Source organism: Eleutherodactylus coqui, chromosome 1, assembly GCF_035609145.1.
Source record: "Eleutherodactylus coqui strain aEleCoq1 chromosome 1, aEleCoq1.hap1, whole genome shotgun sequence".
Lineage (NCBI taxonomy): Eukaryota > Metazoa > Chordata > Amphibia > Anura > Eleutherodactylidae > Eleutherodactylus > Eleutherodactylus coqui.
The window spans coordinates 42,095,045-42,111,710 of record NC_089837.1 but is presented as its reverse complement, the minus strand read 5'-3'; the positions used below and the strand labels follow the sequence as shown (position 1 = coordinate 42,111,710).

The following is a 16,666-nucleotide window of genomic DNA, read 5'->3' as shown; positions in this document are numbered from 1 at the left end:
ATGGGGCCTAAGGCTAACAGGTGAGTGCGTTATCTGCTTTTCTGTAAAAATGCCACCCGTCACTTCAGTAAAGTAGTGATCCTCCGGTACGGCTTTCAGTCGCCTAAGGCTGGCTTCACACAGCCTTATATGTAAAAACACACACATTGGCGTAACATTAGAGATAAGCGAACGTGCTCGTTTAGGACAATTACTCGATCGAGCATCACTTTTTTGAATAACTGCCTATTCGGTCGAAAAGATCGGGGGGCGGCGGGGTGGAGCTGGGGGTAGCAGGGGGGAACAGGGGGAGCTCACTCTCTCTTTCCCTCCCACTCCCCACCGCAACCCCCTGCTCACCCCCGGCGACCCCCGAATCTTATCGCCCGATAGAGTAATTCTCCTAAACGAGCAAGTTCGCTCATCTCTACGCAACAGATTTGACTGGGCAGCAGTCACAACAGGTATCACGTACCCGTACAGACTCTGGAAAACATAGAAGAAAGGAAGAAGGTCTTCTGCTCTGAGCACGAGCCGCTTCAGTGTGCTCGCCGCTACAGCTCTTCTGCGCATGTGCAGACGAGCTGTATCTTCTCGGGAGTGCGCTGGAGCGGCCATTCTGCTACCATCCTCTGTTAGAGGAAGGTGCAGAAACTTGAGCCGCCCAGCCAGGAAGCCCAGCCCAGCAGCCCAGCCTCCGAGAAGCCGCCCAGCAGTGCCTAGAAGCCGCCCAGGTAAGTGATGGGTGACGGACTGCCGCTGTGGCCCCGGAGCCTACCGCTGGGCCCCGGGGCCTACCGCTGTGGCCCCGGAGCCTAGCGCTGGGGAGCCGGGGCCTAGTGCTGGGGAGCCGGGGCCTACCACTGGGGAGCCAGGGCCTAGCGCGGGGGAGCCGGGGCCTAGCGCCGGTTACCTGCTGCCTGGCGGTGGGTGACTGTGGCCCAAGAGCGTGTGCCGTGGCCGGCGGCTGCGGTGGGTCCGGACGGCGGCTGCGGGGCGTCTGGTTGTCAGGGAGACACAGCTGGTAGTGTCTCGGGAGCATGCACGTTGGGCTACAGCAAGCGACGGGAAAAGAGGCGGCGGTGGAAGCTTTTTATAAGTTGCTGAAACTCTGGAACTGTAAGTAGAAACCGGCTAGAAAAGTCATTTACAGGGGGGCTTAGTAATGTATGCTTAATAAGGGGGACTGGGCAAAAAAAAAAAAATCACTGCTTCCTCGAGACAACCCCTTTAATTTTTGCCATTGTTTTTTGTTTTTCATTTTTATGACGTTTAGGCCTCGTTTACAGATGCGTGTGTTTTGCGCGCGAATAATGCACGCTTCTAAAAGAACCAATGGGTTCATATGTGTGAAATTTGAAGCACAAAACAGCGCGTACCTAGATCGGACATAGGTGCGCGCTGTTGATTCTATTGAATCCTGTGGGAGCAGGAGTTAATGGAAATTCCTGTGCATGGAACAGATTCCCCGCTGCTTACGGCAGGGCATTTAAAAGGTGCTTTTGGCCAGAAGCACCTTTTAAATGTCCTGCTGTTAAATCCTTCATCCATGTGGGGGTGAGCAGACTCCCAGAGGGTTCTGTTATTTCCCGCAGGGGGTCACCTCATCACTGAACACTGTGACAGCACTGTCAGTGTTCAGTGATGGGGGGCATATGAAACATTGCCTGTTCACACATTTTCCGCTAATGCGAGCAGTGCTTATTTTTCTCGCACACATAGCACGATTCCGGTGACACTAAATGTAGAGTTCTTTACTATTTTTGTATAGTAAAAACACTTATTTTTTAAGATTTGCTTTCGTGTCGCCGCATTCCAAGAGCCATAACATCTTTTTTTTCCATCATCAGAGCTCTAGTCTTTATTTACTCCCACCTTTGGGAACATATAACATTTTGATCAATTTTTTATTCCAATTTTTATAGGGAAGATAAACAAAATCTGCAATTCTGACATGATTTTCTTGTTTATGGCGTATGCTGAGCGGTATAAATAGTCCAGTTAATTCTGCAGATCAAGACAATTACTTCTCAAATTTATAGAGTTTTTTTCTATTTTTTTTCAATTTATTTTTTCTGTCATGGCATTCCAGGACCCCAAACATTTTCCTGTTTTCATCAATGGTGCTTTTTTTTTTTTTTTGCAAGTCGAGTTGACTTTTTTATCCATGCGACCTTTTGATCGCTTTCAATTCTGTTTTTTGTAAGGCAAATTAGCTATTTTTGCCATGTTTTTTGTATTTTTTTCACAGCCTGCACTGTGCAGGTTAAATTATGTACTGACTTTTTTGGGTGTGGCGAAACCAAATTTGTGGTGTTTTTTTCTGTCTGTGGATGTTTGTTTATTTTATTTTTTTTACATACAACTTGGAGAAAGGTAGGGTTTTGACTTTTTTTTTGTATTTTTACTATTTATTTTCACTTTTGTCCTATTAGGGGACTGGAATTTCACTATTTTTCATTGTTCTTATTCATTTTTAACGTGGGTAACAGGAAAAAACACATTCATTTTTGTGGGGGATGATTATGCGGTATATATTGCATTCTAGCTTTTGGTTTTTTGGGTTTTTTTTAGGTGTTTTTACCTTTACACAATAAAAACACTTTATTATTTTTGGCTTTGCTACATTCAGGGGCTGTAAGAATCCCCCAGGGATTGGCCCTTGGCCCCCTTCTCTTCTCTATATACACAGCCCCAATCAGTTGGACCATTCACAGGCCTCCAATACCATCTCTACGTAGAGGACACCCAGCTTTACATCTCCTCCCATGACATCTCAGCACCATTACTCCAAAACATCACAATTGTCTGTCCGCTGTCTCAAACACCATGTCCTCCCTCTTTCTCAGACTTAGGCCGGCTTCACACGAGCGTGACGGGCTCCGCCGCGTAATATTCTGCAGTGAAGCCAGTCACGGCGCCCCCCAGAGACCCCATACTTACCAGTGGAAGATAGCGTGAAGACGCTTCCCCGCCCACCGCCGTCGCGTCATGTGACACGCCGGCCGCGTCATATGACGCGGCGGCGGCAGGCGGGAAAGCGTTTTTTTTACGCTATCTTCCGCTGGTTACAGCGGGAGATAGCGTGAACGGACGGCTTCCATTGACTGCAATGGAAGCCGTCAGCGCGTACACCCGCGGCAAATAGAGCATGCTGCGGGTGAGGACAGGAGATTTCACGGTGCGAAATTCCGCGGTGGACTTCCGCATCGTGAGCATTGAGCTATTAGGTTCAATAGAACCAAATAGCAGGGGGCAACGCAGCGGATTTTTGCCGCGAATTTACGCGGCGTAAATCCGTTCGTGGGAAGGAGGCCTTAACCTCTCAAAAACTGGCCCGAACCTGCCACCTCCACCCCAGGAATATTGCAAAAACCCGTCAGTTTCTGACCATCGGACACGCCAAAGACACTCGTCGCCCTCATCCTTTCCTGTCTTGACTACTGCAACTTGCTGCTCCTTCCCTTCACCAGACTCCCCCCTCTCCAATCCATACTAAATGTGGCAGAGTGTAGCGTTCTTGCAGAATAAACTATGCTTTTTTTTCGCACACATCGGTGTATCTTTCTGTACTTTTTGCCAGGAAAACAAAGATTGAAATGGCTAATTAGTCTTAATAAGTTCCGAATGTGTGTTCACACATCTCCTTGTATATTGCACACGCATTTGTTCCCCCCAATGACTTCTATGGAATCTTTAGTGCACAAATATGCAAAAAAACAGAGCATGTTCTATATTGCGCATCCGAAATGTGAACAAACTCACTGAAATCGATGGGTTCTGTTCTCTGCGTAAAGTGTACGCAAATATGCCCATGTGAAGTTGGCCTAAAGAAGCTTGTATGACTTCTCGGTCCATCATAATATGAAAAAATAATACATATAAGATGTATAAGCCAAATATATATACATTAAGGAAACAGTTTGTATCTGTATTTTTCCCTCCTCACACATCACCGACATCACAGCGCCTTCGGCCACAACTTATATACTGATCACATGACTATGACATCATCACAGGTCCTTAAGCCACCACTTCTCCTCCCCTTTGCTGAGCTCCGCCTCCTCACATACTGATCACATGACTGTGACATCATCACAGGTCCTATTGCAGGGTAGAGATACAGAACAGGTCCTGGTCTCTGCTGTTCTCTCTGCTATTAGCCAGAGACTTGTTTACAGAAGAAACTCAAAAAATTCCCAGAATTCTTTGTGTGAGTTGAGGATTAAGGTAAGTTTTCGGGTCTGCTATTGTGAGTGATAATGCACTGCAGTACAGATGTAATGCAATGCACTACCATAAAGGTCAGAGCTTTAATGGTTCAAGTCCCCCACAGGGACGAAAAAAATGTAAAAATAAACCAGCTGGTGCTTTGTATCATTGTATCTGTAATCACCTGTACAATAAATTGTAAAAAAGAATATCCATAAAAAAAATGGAAGCATAATGATTATTTTGTTAATTTTGCTTCCCGAAAAAAGACAATAAAAGTGATCAAAAAAGCTGTATGTAACTCAAAATGGTAGCAGTAAAAACTACAGCTCATCATGTTAAAAACAAGTCCTCATAGTGCTTCGTCCATGGGAAAATAAAAAAGTTGTGAGACTTCGGATGCAATAACCAAAAAAAAAAATTACCCCTAAAATTATTTTTGTATTCAAACCAGCCTGCAGAAAAAAAATGTCCATGTCATTTATGCTGCATGGTTAACACTGTAAAATAAAAACAAATTGTAGAATTCATGTGTTTTCTCTCCTTGCCCTCCCCCCAAAATTTTTTTATAATTCATTATATGTACCCAAAAATGGTACTGTTACAAACTAGCTTGCATCGCAAAAACCAAGCCCTCGTACGGCCGTGTCGAAGTTATGGTTTTTGAAGTGTGGAGATGAAAATCCCCCCAAAATCCTCATGTCTTTATATTCAAAATAAGCCGTGTCCTTAAGGGTTCAAGGGTTGTCCGAGTCTAATTTTTTTAATAGCTGGGCATGCCATAAAATAACAAAAGTTAGATTCTTCTCCCTTCCCCATGGAGGTAATGGAGCAGCTCCAGTGAATTTCCTGCTGTCAGCGCTGGCCGGAAGTCTGGTGACCTCTAACCAGAGGTGGCAACGTCTTGTCCCAAACTCCTAACATCATGGAGGCTAGTATGTGAGCACTGATACCAGGAGAAGGGGAGGTGAGGCTGTAGCTTTTGATTGGCCGCATTACTCACCTGACTTCTGTCCAGTACTGGCAGTGGGAAATTTACCGGTGCCGCTCTTCAAGGGGCAAGAAGGGGGAAGAATCTATCTTTTTGCTATTTTATAGCATGCTGAGCTATTAAAAAAACATACACTCTTGACAACTCCTTGAAGCTGCCACATATCAAGCATGGATTGCATAGTGTGTACCATGTCTTCTGCGATACTGGCAGTAGTGAGGGTGTGCGCCCTCCTTAGTGACAGACACGTCTCTGCAACGTGCTGCAAACTTAGCTTTTTCTGCTTTCATTACTATGCGACCTAAGCTTCTCTCAATACACAATAAGTGAGGTTCTGTATATCACACACGATGTCCGCCATGTGATTTAAAATGTTTTTCCGTTTTCCATAAAAGGCCGGCAGTACTAGAACCCTCCAGTTCCTCCAGTTCTGTCCTATTCTCATCAGAAACAGACCATCTCATGAATGACCCACCGAGGATGGAGAAGAACAGCAATGAGATTGCCAAAAGAATATTAAGCCTCACCTTAGAGATCATCTACCTGCTGACCGGAGAGGTAAACATCTCTGTATTTCTATTTAACATGTCAGATATAGGGAAGTTAAATACATTCTAGGAAGTAATAGGAACAATCCAGTGTCCTGTATAACGGCTTCCAGACCTTCCAAGTGAGGGAGAACTAAAGGACTGAGCAGCAGAAAATGTGAAGATCGGCCCCCCATATGGTCAGTTCTGTATGGTGGTAACTAGAGTTGAGCGAATGTACTCTGTCGAGCTTGATGCTCGTTCGAGTATTATCATACTCGATGGTGCTCGTTACTCGGACGAGCATCAAGCCGTGTTTGACCCCGCCACAGTTTTTGGCTCATCCCCGCTGTGACATGCCTGTTTTGGCCCCTCCCGGCCACGACGCAGCACGCGTCAATGGCAAATTTTTTGCCTGGCAGGGAAGAGAGGGAGAGAGAAACACATGAACCAAGACAAAAAAAGAAAAAAGCTTGTGACCCGGCGTCCCACATACAAAAATGCTCGAGTCTCCCATTGTAGCCAACGGGGTTCGAGCTCTCAAATTTTACGAAAACCTCAACTCAAATAACGCGGACCCGAGCATTTGGGTGCTCGCTCATCTAGTGGTAACCAATGAGCTAATAGTAATGTTGTAGAGGCAATGAGAATGATAAGTAGGCTCGTTGTAATGAGGAGGAACCAACTAACAGCCAGGAACCAACACATGACCGGAGTTCAGAGACATATTTTTGTCAGGATCAGCAGACATAGATCAACTTTGGTCTTAAGACAACAGCTGAAGTACCCCGGTCTTTACCCTTTAACACCACCAATTGGGATGTGGGTTTCGCTGCAGGGTCTCCAGGCTGTTACTCGGGGAGTAGCCATAGTAATGTGGCAGCTGACACTACTTTAGACCAGAGTGTGGTATCTGAAGGATGTGAACATGAGAGTAGTCAGATAGCCTTGGAAGGGGCAGGCAGCACACTTCAGCATAAGCCAGAGGTTAAATCACAGAAAATAGGTTCAATACAGTCAAGCAAGCCAGAGGTCTATGCAAGTACAGCCACCGGTAACCAGGCCTTCAGCCAAGAGAATGGTAGACAGTGGCTCTACCGACTCCCTCTTTCCAAGATGGCTGAAGGGTGACCCACGCCAGCCATGCGCTGGGGAGAATAAGGGGATTGAAACTTGGTTATCCCAAGGTGTCCTTGTTTAGCATCATGACGCCAGTGCCCCTGGATAAGTCATGAATCACCCACCCAGAATAAAGATCAGTCCACAACAGAAATGCTTTTCAAAACTGGGGGCACACGGTTTCCTTTTACTCACGGTTAACTTGGTTATTTGCATTTACAATCAGTTCACTAGAGCTTTGCAAAGTACGGCATTCAGTGCTTCAGAAAAAAACTAGAATTTACATTTCTTGACTCATTCAAATTAAAGTACCGTTCTTTTCCCAAGGCACACACATCCTCAGTTGCTGTTATCTGATGGATGCTTCTCTTGAGGCAAACTCTCTTACCCATCATGGTCGTTCATACACAATCACTACTCTTGCTAATGGCAGTTAGTTGCTTACTGGTTTCTTCAGCAGTTCAGTGAGGGAGCGGGCGGTACTGCACTCTCACACCAACTCCTTCCTCTCAATTCTTGCATTCCTATTCCCAAAGGGGATAAACTTTCCACGAGGAGAGACATAGTCCAGGCTCCGCCCCAACAGGAGCAGCCCTTCTCTCCTCCATCTCCATCCTCTCCACCACACTTCTCCAGCTCCTGTCTCTTCTTCCATCCTCACACTCTCTAACTCCTTCCCCTAACACCTGACACACTAACAGTAGTTAGGACAGACAATACACATAACTAGACTGATACAATTTCCAGACACCAGACATTAACTCTTTCATGCCCTGTTTTGCATTAATACAGAGAACACTGAGCCATACACCACTCTCAACAGTGACATAAGACAAACACAAAGACAAACAGACTCAGTGCTGGAGGGGCCCCTAACTCTGGGCCACTATACAGGAAGCGGTGAGAATATCAAGCTGTGGTCGCTAGCGGAGACAGGAACGCAGTCAGGAATAGCTAATGTCACGAACCAGAGAATCAGTGGCAGCCATGAGAGGTAAGTCGGCAACTACATACTGTAACAATTATTGGCACTTGTTTCATTTCTATATAGAAACATAGGAGATTGACAGTAGGAGGAAAGCACATGGTCCATCTGGCATCTTATATCATTTCCTTTTTATGTATACCTTTTGATAGATATGATCATCCATGCTTACTGTTCACTTACTGTTTATTGCTCAACCACATCTGCTGAAAGTGTGTTCCAAGCATCTTCTACTTTCAGTTATATATTTTCTGGCATTGCTCCTGATCATACTACTTGTGCCTTCTGGTTATTTTGTGTAGGTTCTTCCCTCCTGTTTCCATCATCTCCCTTCTCTCTTCTTTCTTCCAGGCTATGCAGATTGAACTCTTTGCCTCTCCTGATAAGTTTTGTGTTTGAGACCCTCCACCATTTTTGTAGCCCATCTTTGGACTCATTCTGTTTTATCAATGTCTTTGTGTAGGTGAGCTTCTCAGAATTGAACACAGTATTCCAGATGTGGTCTCACCATAGCTCTAAACAGCGAGATCACAATCTCTAACTTTCTACTGATGGAATAAAGATGTCAGGGAGGCGTTACTTGTACTGGCTTGGAGCTATGTATTCTCCTTATAATTACTCTAATTATGAATTAGAGTACTAAGATAGATGAGTAGATAAATAAATCAATAGAACTCACCCGGTGTCTGGCGAGCACCCCTGTTTAGAGGTCTCACCAGCACCTCCACATCCTCGTCGGCTTTAAAATAATCTGGCGTGTCCTTACGGCTGCTGGGCTCCTGTGTCCTGCTGGCTAGCAGGACCCACTTGAAGAAACTTCGTATAAGAACTCCGTAAAAAGAAAAGGCCCGCGCTCTTTGGGACCTGAACACCAGAGTCAGGCTATGGACACCACTAATTTCAAAGCTTTATTCTAAAAAATCCTCTGTGCAACGCGTTTCATCGTTATACACAACGACTTTATCAAGCACAATGCTTGTGCTTGATAAAGTCGTTGTGCATAACGATGAAACGCGTTGCACAGAGGATTTTTTAGAATAAAGCTTTGAAATTAGTGGTGTCCATAGCCTGACTCTGGTGTTCAGGTCCCAAAGAGCGCGGGCCTTTTCTTTTTACGGAGTTCTTATACGAAGTTTCTACTGATGGAGGAATACTGGGTTCAGTTCTCTACATGTCTCCCTTCATACACAGGATTAAACAATTATGAAGAAGACATTGGGTGACAGTGCATAGTCAATACTTATCCAGCACTCCATGTACAAATAATAGCTGCAGTTGTCTAGGAGGATGCTAGCTGAGCATAATAAACTAGACTAAAGCACATACATCTTGCAAGGAGTTAATGGAAGGGTCAAACTTTAAATGGGGAATGCAGGAGTGGGGCTGATCAGGAATGCGGGTTCTTGAATTCAAGAGGCAAAAACCTAGGCAATAGACTGGGTAAATGTGTTGCCCAAGAGCTACTGCCTGGGACATAGGAGTCTTCAGATTGAAATCCTGATAATCTTCTGAAGATACATATTTAAGACCTACCACCATTTTGTAACCCAGTTTTGGACCTGCTTTATTTTATCCATGTCTTCTTGTAGGTGAGGTTTCCAGAGCTGAACACAGTATTCCAGATTTTTTTCTCACCAGAGCTCTATACAGCGGGATCACAATCTCTATCCTTCTATTGAGGGAGGAATACTGGGTTCGGTTCTCTACATGTCTCTCTCCATACACAGGATTACACAATAGTGAAGAAGACATCGAGTGACGGTACGACTCCCAACAGCCATCTCCATGAGTCAGGAGGATGGAGCAGGAGCCAGAGCCCCATCACAGAGGCTCCTCCTCACTTACCGATACATGAGCAGAAGATCTTAGAACTCACCAACAAGATCACTGAGCTGCTGACTGGAGAGGTGACCCTGCTGGGAATGCTGGGTAATTATACAGTAACAGCACTAGAGGTGTCTGGGTAATGATGGTATCATTGTGTTGTCAGGTTCCTATAAGGTGTCAGGATGTCGCTGTCTATTTCTCCATGGAGGAGTGGGAGTATTTAGAAGAACACAAGGATCTGCACAAGGACGTCATGGTGGAAAACCATCAGCCTTTTACATCACAGGGTAAGATGGGACATGCAGAATATATATTATATAGTATGAATTTAAAATATAATATACACCATATTTATTTAGAACTACTGGATGCACTTTTTAAAGGTTCAAGCAATTAATGGTCTGGATCCCCCTCTGTTTTAGTCATGGATGTCTCTTTTACATTATATTTCACTGAGGCAGAGAAATCTACGTGTTATGTTTAAAGGGGTTGTCCCGCGGCAGCTCCGCCCCATCACATGTGCCGATTCCAGCCAATCAGGAGGCTGGAATCGGCACATGTGACGGGGCGGAGCTACGTGATGATGCGTACAAGGGGGCGGAGCCAGAACGCCGCTGCTGCTGGACCGAGCCGAAGGGAAAAGACCCATCTGCGCAAGCGTGTCTAATCGGGCGATTAGACGCTGAAATTAGACAGCACCATGGCGACGGGGACGCTAGCAACGGAACAGGTAAGTGAATAACTTCTGTATGTCTCATATTTAATGCACGATGTATATTACAAAGTGCATTAATATGGCCATACAGAAGTGCATAACCCCACTAGCTGCCACGGGACAACCCCTTTAAGCCCTTTCACAGTGTAGACAGTTTAAAAAAAAATTTTTTTTTTCATTATTAATGTCAATAATTTAAAACCACAGGGCACATAAGAGAGACTCTGTGACCCTCACTAACACACTGCATATAACACAAACACACAAATATGACTCAAACACAGTATGTTTTAGGGTTTGGTTCGAGGTGTTTCCCTACAATGTGTAATAGTTCGTCAGGAACCACCCTAGCCCTAACAGGGAGAAATGTCTCCCATTATGGTATAGTCCCTCATACATTCAAAACATAGACCGTTGATGAAGTGTCTGGTCTATATTATAGAGGCAAATCGATTAGTAACCTGGCCTAAAAAGGAAGGAAGAAAGGAGAAGGCAAAACAGGCAGACTAGGTATCACTGCCGTATTTTAGGTGATAGATAGTAGAAGCCTGGTCGCTTTCATGTATCAATTTCACTTACTTGCGAGCATTGCCCAAAAACATTCTCTTCCCTTCATGTTTGTAACAGAGGAGATAATTAAACTCTTCTTTCGTTCCTTTTTTCCTTTACTGACTAATCTGAATCTCTTGATTCAAGTTTCTACTTTCCCTATAAACTTGGCTAAGCAAACTACTCTTTTATCTACCGCTGATATATCCCTTAGGAATAGGTAGTTGCTAACCAGGACTAATCTACTTTGCCCCAACGATAGTATAAATCAAAAGAAAATGAGGGTACAGCAGAATAAATATAAAGCCTGCAGCCTTGATGGTAGGCTACAGGTGTCTGTGGGTCTGTGCTCCTGACCCTGCTTATATAGGATAAAGAATAGAGATGAGCGAACACCAAAATGTTCGGGTGTTCGTTATTCGTAACGAACTTCCCGTGATGCTCGAGGGTTCGTTTCGAACAACGAACCCCATTGAAGTCAATGGGCGACCAGAACATTTTTGTATTTCGCCGATGCTCGCTAAGGTTTTCATGTGTGAAAATCTGGGCAATTCAGGAAAGTGATGGGAATGACACAGTGACGGATAGGGCAGGCGAGGGGCTACATGTTGGGCTGCATCCTAAGTTCACAGGTCCCACTATTAAGCCACAATAGCGGCAAGAGTGGGCCCCCCCCCCTCCCAACAACTTTTACTTCTGAAAAGCCCTCATTAGCATGGCATACCTTTGCTAAGCACCACACTACCTCCAACAAAGCACAATCACTGCCTGCATGACACTCCACTGCCACTTCTCCTGAGTTACATGCTGCCCAACCGCACCCCCTCCCCCCCACAGCGCACACCAAAGTGTCCCTGCGCAGCCTTCAGCTGCCCTCATGCCACACCACGCTCATGTCTATTTAGAATTGCGTCTGCCATGACGAGGGACCTCAGGCATACACTGCAGAGGTTGGCACGGCTAGGCAGCGACCCTCTTTAAAAGTGGCGGAGCGATAGCCCACAATGCTGTACAGAAGCAATGAGAAATAGAATCCTGTGCCACCGCCATCAGGAGCTGCACACGTGGGCATAGCAATGGGGAACCTATGTGCCACACACTATTCATTCTGTCAAGGTGTCTGCATGCCCCAGTCAGACCGGGCTTTTTAATTCATAGACACAGGCAGGTACAACTCCCTATTGTGAAGTCCCTGTCGACCCACAGCATGGGTGGCTCCCTGGAACCCACCGGCGGTACACAGAAATATCCCATTGCATTGCCCAACACAGCTGAGGTAGTAATGTCGTGCTTAATGCAGGTGGGCTTCGGCCCACACTGCATGCCCCAGTCAGACTGGGGTTCTTTACAAGTGGACACATGTAGGTTTAACTCCCTGTGGACCCACTGCCTGGGTGGGTGCCAGGAAGCCACCGGCGGTACATAGAAATATCCCATTGCATTGCCCAACACAGCTGAGGTAGTAATGTCGTGCGTAATACAGGTGGGCTTCGGCCCACACTGCATGCCCCAGTCAGACGGGTTCTTTAGAAGTGTACAGATGTATTAAAAACTCAGTGTGCACCTACAGCATGGGTGGCTCCCTGGAACCCACCGGCGGTACACAAAAATATCCCATTGCATTGCCCAACACAGCTGAGGTAGTAATGTCGTGCGTAATACAGGTGGGCTTCGGCCCACACTGCATGCCCCAGTCAGACTGGGGTTCTTTACAAGTGGACACATGTAGGTTTAACTCCCTGTGGACCCACTGCCTGGGTGGGTGCCAGGAAGCCACCGGCGGTACATAGAAATATCCCATTGCATTGCCCAACACAGCTGAGGTAACGTCAGCTGTAATGCAGGTGGGCTAAAAATTAATTTGATTACACTGTAGGCGAGGGCCCACAAAAATTGCTGTATCAACAGTACTAATGTACATCCCAAAAATTGGCCATGGCCAGCCAAGAGGGCAGGTGAAACCCATTAATCGCTTTGGTTAATGTGGCTTAAGTGGTAACTAGGCCTGGAGGCAGCCCAGTGTAACGAAAAATTGGTTCAAGTTAAAGTTCCAACGCTTTTAAGCTAATTGAAACTTATAAAAATTGTTCTGAAAAATTATTTGAGTGAGCCTTGTGGCCCTAAGAAAAATTGCCCGTTCAGCGTGATTACGTGAGGTTTCAGGAGGAGGAGCAGGAGGAGGAGGAGGAGGAATATTAGACACAGATTGATGAAGCACAAATGTCCCCGTTTTGGATGGTGAGAGAGAACGTAGCTTCCATCCGCGGGTGCAGCCTACGTATTGCTTACGTATCGCTGCTGTCCGCTGGTGGAGAACAGAAGTCTGGCGAAATCCAGCCTTTGTTCATCTTGATGAGTGTTAGCCTGTCGGCACTGTCGGTTGACAAGCGGCTACGCTTATCGGTGATGATTCCCCCAGCCGCACTAAACACCCTCTCCGACAACACGCTAGCCGCAGGACAAGCAAGCACCTCAAGGGCATACAGGGCTAGTTCAGGCCACGTGTCCAGCTTCGACACCCAGTAGTTGTAGGGGGCAGAGGCGTCACCAAGGATGGTCGTGCGATCCGCTACGTACTCCCTCACCATCCTTTTGCAGTGCTCCCGCCGACTCAGCCGTGACTGGGGAGCGGTGACACAGTCTTGGTGGGGAGCCATAAAGCTGGCCAGGCCCTTAAAGACTGTTGCACTGCCTGGGATGTACATGCTGCTCGATCTACGCACATCCCCTGCAACATGGCCCTCGGAACTGCGCCTTCTGCCACTAGCGCTGTCGGCTGGGAATTTTACCATCAGCTTGTCCGCAAGGGTCCTGTGGTATAGCAACACTCTCGAACCCCTTTCCTCTTCGGGAATCAGAGTGGGCAGGTTCTCCTTATACCGTGGATCGAGCAGTGTGTACACCCAGTAATCCGTAGTGGCCAGAATGCGTGCAACGCGAGGGTCACGAGAAAGGCATCCTAACATGAAGTCAGCCATGTGTGCCAGGGTACCTGTACGCAACACATGGCTGTCTTCACTAGGAAGATCACTTTCAGGATCCTCCTCCTCCTCCTCCTCCTCAGGCCATACACGCTGAAAGGATGACAGGCAATCAGCCGGTGTACCGTCAGCAGCGGGCCAAGCTGTCTCTTCCCCCTCCTCCTCATCCTCCTCCTCCTCCTGTACGCGCTGTGAAATAGACAGGAGGGTGCCCTGACTATCCAGCGGCATACTGTCTTCCCCCGCCCCCGTTTCCGAGCGCAAAGCAGCTGCCTTTATGGTTTGCAGGGAATTTCTCAAGATGCATAGCAGAGGAATGGTGACGCTAATGATTGTAGCATCGCCGCTCACCACCTGGGTAGACTCCTCAAAATTACCAAGGACATGGCAGATGTCTGCCAACCAGGCCCACTCTTCTGAAAGGAATTGAGGAGGCTGACTCCCACTGCGCCGCCCATGTTGGAGTTGGTATTCGACTATAGCTCTACGCTGTTCATAGAGCCTGGCCAACATGTGGAGCGTAGAGTTCCACCGTGTGGGCACGTCGCACAGCAGTCGGTGCACTGGCAGCTTAAAGTGATGTTGCAGGGTGCGCAGGGTGGCAGCGTCCGTGTGGGACTTGCGGAAATGTGCGCAGAGCCGGCGCGCCTTTACGAGCAGGTCTGACAAGCGTGGGTAGCTTTTCAGAAACCGCTGAACCACCAAATTAAAGACGTGGGCCAGGCATGGCACGTGCGTGAGGCTGCCGAGCTGCAGAGCCGCCACCAGGTTACGGCCGTTGTCACACACGACCATGCCCGGTTGGAGGCTCAGCGGCGCAAGCCAGCGGTCGGTCTGCTGTGTCAGACCCTGCAGCAGTTCGTGGGCCGTGTGCCTCTTATCGCCTAAGCTGAGTAGTTTCAGCACGGCCTGCTGACGCTTGCCCACCGCTGTGCTGCCACACCGCGCGACACCGACTGCTGGCGACATGCTGCTGCTAACACATCTTGATTGTGAGACAGAGGAGGAGGAGGAGGAGGAGGGTGCTTTAGTGGAGGAAGCATACACCTCCGCAGATACCACCACCGAGCTGGGGCCCGCAATTCTGGGGGTGGGTAGGACGTGAGCGGTCCCAGGCTCTGACTCTGTCCCAGCCTCCACTAAATTCACCCAATGTGCCGTCAGGGAGATGTAGTGGCCCTGCCCGCCTGTGCTTGTCCACGTGTCCGTAGTTAAGTGGACCGTGGCAGTAACCGCGTTGGTGAGGGCGCGCACAATGTTGCGGGAGACGTGGTCGTGCAGGGCTGGGACGGCACATCGGGAAAAGTAGTGGCGACTGGGAACTGAGTAGCGCGGGGCCGCCGCCTCCATGATACTTTTGAAGGACTCCGTTTCCACAACCCTATACGGCAGCATCTCAAGGCTGATGAATTTTGCGATGCGGACGGTTAACGTTTGAGCGTGCGGGTGCGTGGCGGCGTACTTGCGCTTGCGCTCGAACACTTGCGCAAGCGACGGCTGAACGGTGCGCTGAACTACACTGCTGGATGGGGCCGAGGACAGCGGAGATGAGGGTGTGGGTGCAGGCCATGAGGCGGTAGTGCCTGTGTCCTGAGAGGGGGGTTGCATCTCAGTGGCAGGTTGGGGCACAGGGGGAGAGGCAGGGGTGCAAACCGGAGGCGGTGAACGGCCTTCGTCCCACCTTGTGGGGTGCTTGGCCATCATATGTCTGCGCATGGTGGTGGTGGTGAGGCTGTTGGTGTTGGCTCCCCGGCTGAGCTTTGCGCAACAAAGGTTGCACACCACTGTTCGTCGGTCGTCAGGCGTCTCTGTGAAAAACTGCCAGACCTTAGAGCACCTCGGCCTCTGCAGGGTGGCATGGCGCGGGGGGGCGCTTTGGGAAACACTTGGTGGATTATTCGGTCTGGCCCTGCCTCTACCCCTGGCCCTGGCCACCGCACTGCCTCTTGCAACCTGCCCTGCTGATGCCCTTGACTCCCCCTCTGAAGACCTGTCCTCCTGAGTAAGCGTTGCACACCAGGTGGGGTCAGTCACCTCATCGTCCTGCTGCTCTTCCTCCGAATCCTCTGTGCGCTGCTCCCTGGGACTTACTGCCCTTACTACTACCTCACTGCAAGACAACTGTGTCTGATCGTCATCGTCCTCCTCACCCACAGAAAGTTGTTGAGACAGTTGGCGGAAGTCCCCAGCCTCTTCCCCCGGACCCCGGGAACTTTCGAATGGTTGGGCATCAGTGACGATAAACTCCTCTGGTGGGAGAGGAACCGCTGCTGCCCAATCTAAGCAGGGGCCCGAGAACAGTTCCTGGGAGTGTTCCCGCTCCTGAGCAGGTGTCATTGTAGTGGAGTGAGGAGGCTGGGAGGAAGGAGGAGCAGCAGACAGAGGATTCGGATTGGCAGCAGTGGACGGCGCAGAACTGCGGGTAGACGATAGGTTGCTCGAAGCACTTTCTGCCATCCAGGACAGGACCTGCTCACACTGCTCATTTTCTAATAACCGTCTCCCGCGTGGACCCATTAATTGGGCGATGAATGTGGGGACGCCAGAAACGTGCCTCTCTCCTAATCGCGCAGCAGACAGCTGCGACACACCTGGATCAGGAGCTTGGCCTGTGCCCACACCCTCACTTGGCCCTCCGCGTCCTCGGCCACGTCCACGTCCACGTCCTCTAGGCTTACCCCTACCCCTCAGCATGCTGTATTACCAGTGATTAGATTTCCCAGGCAGGAAATAAATTGGCGCAAGACTGCAGGCCAAATATAATTTTTGCCCTTTTTGGAA

General features: G+C 48.3%; 1 protein-coding gene across 1 annotated transcript in view; it reads left to right on the top strand.

Moving 5' to 3' along the window:
* LOC136613957 (zinc finger protein 585A-like) overlaps positions 1-16,666 on the top strand; it is a 53,956-nt gene that overhangs the window by 8,867 nt on the left and 28,423 nt on the right. The window contains exons 5-7 of the mRNA XM_066594090.1: positions 5,578-5,740; positions 9,541-9,720; positions 9,804-9,927. Coding sequence (XP_066450187.1) covers positions 5,578-5,740; positions 9,541-9,720; positions 9,804-9,927 — 467 coding nt within the window. The remainder of the gene's footprint in view (positions 1-5,577; positions 5,741-9,540; positions 9,721-9,803; positions 9,928-16,666) is intronic.